At 38.8% G+C, this 9,843-nt stretch overlaps 1 protein-coding gene across 1 annotated transcript in view; it reads left to right on the forward strand.

Annotated features, from left to right (window-relative positions):
* The window catches only part of SDC2 (syndecan 2), a 59,163-nt gene extending 52,501 nt beyond the window's left edge, over positions 1-6,662 (forward strand). Inside the window, exons 3-5 of the mRNA XM_069005189.1 lie at positions 3,190-3,323; positions 4,125-4,260; positions 5,460-6,662. Of these exons, the coding sequence (XP_068861290.1) occupies positions 3,190-3,323; positions 4,125-4,260; positions 5,460-5,623 (434 nt within the window). The 3' untranslated portion in view covers positions 5,624-6,662. The remainder of the gene's footprint in view (positions 1-3,189; positions 3,324-4,124; positions 4,261-5,459) is intronic.
* The last annotated feature ends 3,181 nt before the right edge of the window (positions 6,663-9,843 follow it).

The raw sequence follows: 9,843 nt of genomic DNA on the forward strand, positions 1-9,843 counted from the left end.
AAGTAAGAATGCTAACTACTGTGGGCTTTTTTTCTACAAAAAATATTACTAGCTATACAGTAATTTCTGCTTTCTGTGCAGTAATTTAAGGTGGCACAATCTTGATTTCCTGACAAGTTTCCTCTAGCACTAAGAGTGTTGAGGAGTATTCACATTCCTGTCATCCAAGGGTGGCTAACAGACACATCGCTGAGGGTTATATTAGATATTTCCAATACTATGGCAGCATTTAGAGCTATTTTGACCACTCTGAAGACAGCAGTTGGATGTCCTGAAGAAGTTACAGTGGATAAAAGATGCATGTGATGGTCAAGAGCTTTCAGCTCTACCACAGAGATGGCTATGGGTTTAATTACTGCAGGGTTTTTGTGGTGCCCTCAATAAGAGGGACTCAACGCAGTTAATACCCAGCACCATGACCCAAGCTGACCCAATCCAGAAACCAGCTATAGAAATAGTGATATTTTCCAGAGGAAGAAATCAACACTTGTACTCAATCTTCTACAAAATCTTGTACTCCAACAGTTTCACAGTATTCCTCTTAACAACCTACTTAGAAGTTATGCTCATCTCACTGTAGGCTTTTCCTTTCCAATCTTACTTGGATTTGGTGATGCTCTTATTTGTGCCTTTTAGGGAACATGATGTAAATGTGTGTTTAGGGAACTATGTAAAATGCTATTGCTGTGTTCTGGAGAGGACTAGTGAGTGGTTTTTTTGGTCTCTCACTATTTACAGGTAATTCCAAAAATACTACTGTCAGTTTAGCAAGGTAAGTATCTTCCCCTTGTTTAGATCTACTCCATGCCAAGCAGAGACCTGTTTAGATAAAGCTAATTAGAAAGCAGGAACCATGGGGATGTGTCTGAGCCAGTACCCGAATCCAGCCTAAATGATAGTTGCTTCAGTGTTTTGGGGATTGTCAGGATTCCCCTAAGGCTATATGGAAGAAGAGTTGGGTACCTTTGGTGCAAATCTAGTGACTAGTCCAGGGGTTAGATTAGTCACCCATTTATTGAGAGAACATGCATCTGCATCCTCCTTAGCCAAAGAGGTTCAGACTGTAATGCTCTCCATTTTATCTGGCTGACACAACTATTGCCTGAAGCAAAGGTGGCATTTAAGAATTTGGAGGAACAGTTGTGATTAAGTGGGACTTTTCATTTCATAAAAAGAAGAAAATACATTTCTGTACTCTCAAGGTGTGTTTTATCAGATCTCTAATCTGATCATCAGTTTTAATTTCCTTGACTGTGAAAGCTTTGTGTAATATGGAGGAACTCTGGAAGGTAAAGTACTGGAAGGAAGAACTCTGAGCTATCCAGGGGGCCATTATTTCTCAAAGAAAACTCTTGAGTCAAAGCCAGAAAAATTTTCCTGTTGGATGCCTTTCCTCACCTCTGTTCTGAAGCAGGATGTTGATTTTTTTTTTTTTGATCTTTGAATAGCATTTCAGGAAAATACCTGATTCTTGTTGTGAGGTCTTCAGTATAGAGGTTGTGCTGTAAATTCAGCATCTCTGAAAGTTTTTTTTCCCAGTATTATTCTGTGCCAGTATCTTTAATCTAGGACTTTTTTTTTAATGATTCTAAATTTTGTTTTCTACCAATCAGAGGTTGTTTTTGTTGCTGTCTTGTTAATGCCCCTCCTTTAAATGCCAAATGTACGTAATTCTTGATCATGACTTCAAAACATATTGTGCTCATATTTTCAGTCTGTTTTCTTTCTTTAAAAAAACAAACTAAAAAATCAGTTTGGAATGAGTGAGTCATACTATTCTGTTGTAGGAGCGTTTTATTTGTTAGGAACTACTCTTCTGCACATTTGCTAGATTTATTACCCAAGGGTTACTTGGGTAACCAGTGCCTGTAATGAGCAGAACACATTGAGATTCCTAAGGAGCGGTCCAAGAATGGGTCAATTCTTTTTTTCCTCTTTCAGGCCTTGCTAATAATTTAGTCTCTTTCCTGTGTCTTCTTCCTTTCACTATCACTAAAGAATATTTATTAGACATGGCCATTACCATATTCTAAAGGGGCCTTCATACTCCAGCAGGGCTTTGAATGTGGAGGAAATTAAATTTAAGGTAATCTTTAGGGAATTTTTTGTCCTCTTACTCATTTCAAAAGAAAAGGGCTTCTGAATTTTGTGGAGTTTAAAACCATGTGAGTTGCTAGTGACTGAAACAGAAATAATAATCTTCCTATAGATAGAAATTGCTTAGTTTTTTAGAGTTCAACAGATATGCTGTAGAGGAGAAATGTTGTTGTTGAAGCAGTATGTGACAGGCAAAAACTGTTCAGTTCATATGGTTTAAGTAAAGATAAAGAAGTGTATTGATTTATTTATGGTATGTAATTAACTAGCAATCACTGAGCTATACTTTTAGGCTTAATATCAACAGTGCAACAGACAAGCACAATACCTGCCATTTATAAAATGGTAACAAGCAACTATAAATATCTAAATCACTTTCTGTAACTGATCCAGTGTGTGCCACACAACACAGACACCCATCTCACAGGCCATGGGTGTGTAAGCTCCCCTTATCTGAGTGTACAGGACCATCTGTCCACTCACCCTTGCTGTAGGGGACTTGGGTACCCCCATATAAGCCTGGACCCCCACCACCACCACCTCCTGCCACCCCCAGGAGGAGACCCTGCACCCCAAGGTGTGGGTTCCGGGGTGCCCACAGTGGCTCTGGGGAAGCTGGGGGTAGCTGCTGGGGGTAGCCACAGGGTGGGGGGTGGCACTGCCAAGCTCCAGCAGAGCCTCTGATGCCATGGGACCTCATCAGACCATGGCACTGGGGTCTGCCCATGTCACCCAGGCCTGATGGCTGCTGCTTTCACTCCAGACTTTCTGCCCCTATTACAAGTGTTAAAGCTTTTTTCTTACCTCTTTTCAGGATGGGTTCTTCTATTTGAAAAGTATCATGGTAGTTTCTTGGTTGCTACTTATTCCAGCTGATGCACTCCCTTCCTTTTTCATGGGGTCACTTGGGGCAAGTATCCCTCTGACAGTTTGGGCACACTGCACTCACATCTCTATCTTAGCAGGCATTGTCATCTAGGCACCTTGCCTAGGGTGGGCTGTGCAAGCACCTCTACCTTGGTGTCATAATAAAGAATGTAGTTGCTCTGGAAGAATTTCACAGGTCAATGAAGCGTTATGTTGTGTCTCCAGGTGCCGAAGAAGATGAGGATAGTGCAGTGATAACAACATCCAGAACAGTTCCAAAGTTACCGACAACTAGTGATGCATCCAGGGCCGAGACCACCACAGTGAAAATGCAGACCAAGGTGCCTGCACAAACAAAGGTGCGTGGCTGGAGAGCAACACCATTTAAAATGGTTCCACTGTACACTCTTGAGGGCTTGATGTTAAGTCTCCTATTTATATGGATTAAAAAGCACCCCCAAACTTTACTTACTACTACAGCCTGCTAAATGACTACAGAGCTGTTTGTTTTCATTCCCACTAGAAAGTCTGTATGGGAACATCTGGATTTCACATGAAAGAAAAGAGAGATGCAAAATAAGAATGTATCATGATACACCAGACAGTCTCTCAAGATATCTTTGAGTTTGAGGTGCACCTTTTTTACATTTCTCAAAGAGTTATTCAAAAATTCTGTGTGAAACTTCCCTTCTCAAAGGAGAATGCTGTACAGTTTGGCTGTAGTTTGAAAACTCAGCAGATCCCGTTCAGTATTTTAGTATTTTCTTCTACCACCATAGATAATACTGTCTAGGTTACCCTCAAAGGTGTTCTCTGCATATAACATATCTGATGTGTTAATTTCAGAGTTGTTACTTCATTCAGAGGCTGTTATCCTGATAAACACAGGCAATATTAACAGCTGTTCGCTAAATGTACTTTTGGAGGTTTTAAACTTACAGGCAGTATTTTTCATTCTGACATTGTGACGAGAAATAGATCCAATTACAATGTCTAGACCAACTTTCTGTGTTCTTAAAGCTTTCTCTGTGATGTGTTGGTATTGTGCAGTACGTGCGTGGAGCCACAGCTATGTGACTGCCCACGGCAGGCAGTGACTCTGCCGACTTGTGGTCTGCCCTCTCTGTAAGCAATGCTCAGTTTTCTTTTTTGTGCCACAGTCACCTGAAGAAATTGATAAAGAAGAAAGGCCTGAGATGGATGCCAAGAAAAAGAGCGATGAGCCAGGGGATGACACTGACGTGTTCACTCAGAAGCATTCAGAAAACCTCTTCCAGAGAACAGAAGTTCTGGCAGGTGAGGCAGTGTTTGCCAAGGTCTATCTCACCAGAAATAAAACAGAAAACAGAGGGGATCCATATCAAATAATGCAAACTCAGCATTTGAGTTTTCTTGGTATATTCGTAGTATTAAACACATTTAGTACTAAGCACATTCATAGTGGGTAGCCAGTGGTTGATTTGATGAGAATGAATTGGGCATCTTGGGGAAATACTTAATAGCGAAGTCTGTTGTTAATTGATTTGATGCCCACAAGTTGAACACTGCCAGCTGAGTATCTGGAGCTTTCACAGCTCAGAAAAGGAGTTGGAATTTGATTGATGCTTGTAATGTATTTCTCACCTCCCAAGAGCACATTGGTGCAGATGAACACTGCCTGGGAGGAGCTCATGGCAGGCATGGGTGGATGGAAAGGGATGGATAAGCACAGTCCATTAGGGTACAGATACTCCTTGAGAAAAAGAGGGTCTATTTCTCTGTATAACTCAGGAGGCACAAGCTGGCCACCAGTGTTTTCACTACCTGTGAGATTTTTTTTGGCCTAAAGACAGTGTTTACAGGTATACTTTCCCCCCCTGTATTTGGAAGGGGAGTTGGGAGCCATGAAAGTCACATAGTTTTGGACCACATCTTCCTGTGAGCATCAAAATGTGAAATAGCCTTAAATCCACATCAGTGGAAGCATGTGGGTTTCCTCTTGAAGTCTGGTTGGGAGTTGATACTTTGCACACACTCACAAGTGCATGAGGTGTTCTCTCCTATTATTCACCAATAGGAAGTTCATTTTAGCCTAGAGTCAGAGTGAAAACTGACAGAGAAAAGGAAAAGCCCATTTTTTAGCTAGGGTAACAAAATCTTTTAAAGTTGAAAATGTAACTTTAAAAAATGAGTTTGAAAGACAGCTTTATACTCTGGCAGTAGTAGTGGTCTTCTTAATTGAGGTTTTGAAAAAAATTTAACAACTTTCTTAGAACTGTGGATTGTTAGATCTCTGACTTGTAAGTGGAATGTCGTTTTAAATGATTGCCTTCATGAAAGCAAACAAGCTTTTTGACAGTATATTTCAGGATACTAATAATGAAGACAGTTGCATAATGGGAGCCCTTTCCTGCAATTTGAAAATAATAGCAAACTCGTTGTGTGAGATGAAAAAGAAGTACGGTGCTAAACTTGTTTTAGTGGCATATTGTGAATCTCTGTTTCTTTGATTGCAGCTGTTATTGCTGGCGGAGTTATTGGTTTTCTTTTCGCAATCTTCCTTATCCTGCTGCTGGTGTATCGCATGAGGAAGAAGGATGAAGGCAGTTACGACCTTGGTGAACGTAAACCATCCTGTGCTGCCTATCAAAAGGCACCTACTAAGGAGTTTTATGCATAAAATTCCAACTTAGTGTCTCTATTTATGAGATCACTGAACTTTTTTAAATAAAGCTTTTGCATAGAATAATGAAGTTTTTTTTTTCATTAAAGAGCCATTATGGCACCTTTATGATAAAACCCCATTGTATTTAAAACTTTTCACATATTCGTTTAAAAATGTAAAATTAAAACTTAACATTTGCAGTGTTCTGTGAATAACAGTGGCAAAGCATTATTTTATAAAACCATTGATGTTCACTGAATGATTTTTAAAACTTTATGCATAAATATAAAATAATGAAAATTATTGTTTTATCCTATAGTTCAATGAAAGTTGTTTAATTTTTGTCAGCATGTCTCAGATTGATCTTACAAGTTAGTTTTTATTTCATTAATTTATCTGTTTCCAAAAAATGCCTTTTTGTAGTTGTCATGGTGCAATTTGTCTTCAGATAATTCAGATAACAGTAACTTTTAGTGTAAATGTAATTTTTCAGCTATGTAAACTTTAACCTCCACTTTGTATAAATTTAAGTGTCAGAATATCAATTTTACACTTTGCATTGTTTCTCAGCGTACCTGTAGCTTCAGTGAGATTTGTAACAGCAAATTAATGTGTAAAATTGGATTATTACTACAAACTGTATAGTCATATTCTTACTAAACAAATCTCCTGTAAGGAAGATTTGTAGTAAGCTACTGACGAACCTAAGCAAACCCAAAGACTCTAACAGTATTTTGAGAAGTTGCTGCAGATTTCTATGGCCACTGTATTTGTTAATTATTTGCAATTTGAAGGTACAAGTAGAGGTTTAAATTTTTGTTCTTTAAAAATGCATTTAAGTTGTAAACGTCTTTAAAGCCTTTGAAGTGCCTATGATTATATGTGACTCGTTGCAGACTGGTGTTAATGAGTATATAACAGTAAAAGAAAATGTTGGTATTTTATAAGCACAGACAATTCTAATGGTAACTTTTGTAGTCTTACATGGATAGACATAATTGTAATTTGGGAACATAAACACTACTGAATAAATCATGTGGCCTAATACTGAGAATTCTTCATTGTGATATACTTTTGTATGTTTTTCATTTTATGTCTATTTGCTTACATTTTAATGTCACAGAGTACACTAGTAGATCTTAAAAATCCAGACCAAAAAAAGAAAGGCTGTTGATCAGGGTGATCCTCATACCAGATTTATTGCTGAAGTGGTAGAGAAAAGTGGGAATGTTTAAGTCTTGCATCTGGTGTATCAGCTGTGAGACATTCGACTTTTGCGTTATGTTTAATGGCAGTGTTGACACAGGGCTGTTCTTCCTGCAAATGTTGTTTTCCCTACTGTAAAATTCAAAGGAGTACCCCAGTTCATTTACTGTGTGTATTTGTTTTTGATTTGTTGTTTGGGTTTGTTTTTTTCCCTGTCCTTTTGGAGAATTTTGGTTTTTTCTGCTCAGACTCCAGCAGAAGAGTTGAGACAAGTGGAACATCTTCATAAGAGAAGAAAGAAATATTCCGAGTAGAAGAGAAAGTCTCTGTTGCTTAGACCTTAGATAGGTGCTGGATAGAGGGACACGGGGAGAAGATGATAGTCTGCCTCCTTATATTATGCTTTGTAACAGACAAATGGCTTCGTCTTCTGCTCTGTTGACCTCCTCATTTTTTATTTTTGGGATTTCCAAAGTACAGGTGTTCAGGATGTCAAGCTGAAGTGCTTTTCGGAAATGGCAATGTATTGTAAATAAGATCTGGTAGCTCTTCAGATAAGAGTTGCGCAACTTGTGTTTGTTGCTGTCCCAAGTTCAGTGGTCATTTAGGAACAAATGAATGCTATCCTGTGCTAAAATATTTAATATATTGCTTTTTACTTAACTGGCAAGTTTTTCAAAGCCATACAAGTTCAGCAAGTAAAAACAGGGTAAGAATTTAACAGGTATATCTTGTGCAATATTTAGTGAACTTCAATTAGTAAAATAACTGCTTGAAATAACTGTGCCAAGAAAAGAAAATTTCTGGCAAATGCTGTGCCACTGCTGTAAAATAAAGCATTTGTTAAAGTGCCAAAATAAAGTCTACCATGCCTAAACTAATACTTTATTTGTATAGTCTGACATCCAGTTTTTTGAAGCCCACTTTGCTTAACGTAGTAGATCTGAATTTCTTTCAAGGGTGCAATGAATATTGCTGTAAATATAGCTATAAATACTAAACACCAGATAAACTGTCTCCTCCTTCTTCATAAGCAAATTGATAATAACTAGCTGTTTTGATTTTATTTATGTATATTAGACTCTGCCTCTATATCTGCTATACAGGCCACTTTATCCAACATAGACATCTGTTGTAATTATGCAGACTACCAAATATTATGCTTGTCTGGTTCCTCCTGCATCTGTTTACAAACAGAAGCAATGGTAAATTTTCAGCTTTATTTCACCATTCACCCTTCTTTACCCGCACGTTCATTATCCACCCTTTTATATGCAGAAGAGGTTTAATGCTTCAGCTGTGTACGTGGCCCTGAAATACTGCAGTCTTCCCACCCTCCCTAACAAAAACCTGAAATTTTTGAACATGTAGTAGGTGTGTTAACAGGATTTATCATCTCATGATCTCTGCCTTTCTGTTTTTAGTGCCAAACCATACTACTAGGGAAAAATTGTAACAGAGCTATCACCTTGGTTATAAACATAAGTTCAGTTTTCATCAGTCTGAAAATCAGTCTGGTGCAGACACTCGACTGCCAGTGATGCTGTTCAGAAGAAATTGGCAGCCAAATGTGTGTCTCTTAACGCTGAGGCTTCCTAGCACGAGTTGGTCTTCGGTTTCCCTTCCCTTTTGTTCTCTGCTTCCTGGATGTGTTTCTAGCAATACTCTGGCTACTCATGGGCAGCTGGCAGTCTCGGTGCCAGGCTGTGGGTGCTGCGCCACCTGCCCACAGCTAGTGATGGCTTTTCCTAGAGACCCTTGGCTCTGCTCTGCTGGAGCTGCTGTAGCAGCTCTGGAATTCCTCAGCAATCTGATACAGTGTTTCCTGGTGATTGACAGGCTCTAGTGTTTATCAAAATGCCATTTTGCTTTGATTTACCCTGGGTTATAAATTGTTACTTCCTCTTAGATTCTTAGTAAAAGAAGCCAAATGCAACTAGTGTAAAACTTCTGTTGAAAGAAGGCTCTCGTCTTTGCTTTATTCATGGCAAAATAACTTCAGAAGTTGAGTACATGGTTCCTCTGCTTGGCAGCTTTATGAGTGAGCTGTAGCTCATGTTTACAAGCTGCTTAGTTAGCTTTTTCTTCACTTTGAGCATTGCACTTCATTTAAATAGGATAAATTAAAATAAAAATGGTCCTCTTGCATCTCCTAACAAGAGAGTAGCATATTTGTAACTTTGACTAGTAGTTACTTTTATTTGTCCTTAGAGCTATGTATGGAAATGATGGTGGAGTGCAGTCTTAAATGATAGATACTATTTTTAAGCAACATATGGAATACAGGAAACTTTTGTAAGGAATCCAGATAAACATTAAATAAAAACTATTGGAGTGAGGCAGATGATGATATTATGCTGAGTATTTATGTATTTTGCTTAAGCAAGTGAGAAGGGAGGGGAGGACTGTTACTCTTATAGATGAAAATAATAAGGCAAATTTTTTTAGACTTGCAATCAGTTATATTTGTAAATTAGCACTTGCTTAATCAGACTGGCATAATTTCCTTTAAGGAAATATTTGTTGTCCACTTTCAGTGAGCATTAATACTAATTTTGTTACATTTAAGCTCTTGGCTATGTATCCCGGAGCTCTGAACTTCGGTGTGAAAGCTCCGTGCTGTGAACCTTTAGAGTATTGCCTTTCCAAAACACTCATCTGGTTGAGCAAACAGGCCTTTGCTGTACAGTTCATCTGAGAAAAGACACAGCTAGTATACCACTCCCTGGCATGTTTTCTGGCTTTGGGATGGTTTGTGGCTGGAGCAGGAGAGGGGGATGCTGACATGTGCATTTGATTTCCTCACAGCTCTCAGGCTGACCAGGCGCTGGGCTCAGCTGCATGGGTGGGAGTGGGGGAGCTATAACCCAATCCTGCTAGGGGAAAAAAGATGCTTTGCTGAGGTTTCTTCTTCTGTGAAGTAAAGTAAGTTGTGTATTTTTTGCTTTGAAATCAAATAATAAAATTTAGGTTCAGTAGAGCTAGAAATGGAGATGCGGGTGCCTTCCCTGGCCCCTGTGAACCAATTT

Source organism: Aphelocoma coerulescens, chromosome 2 (assembly GCF_041296385.1).
Source record: "Aphelocoma coerulescens isolate FSJ_1873_10779 chromosome 2, UR_Acoe_1.0, whole genome shotgun sequence".
Taxonomy (NCBI): Eukaryota; Metazoa; Chordata; class Aves; order Passeriformes; family Corvidae; genus Aphelocoma; species Aphelocoma coerulescens.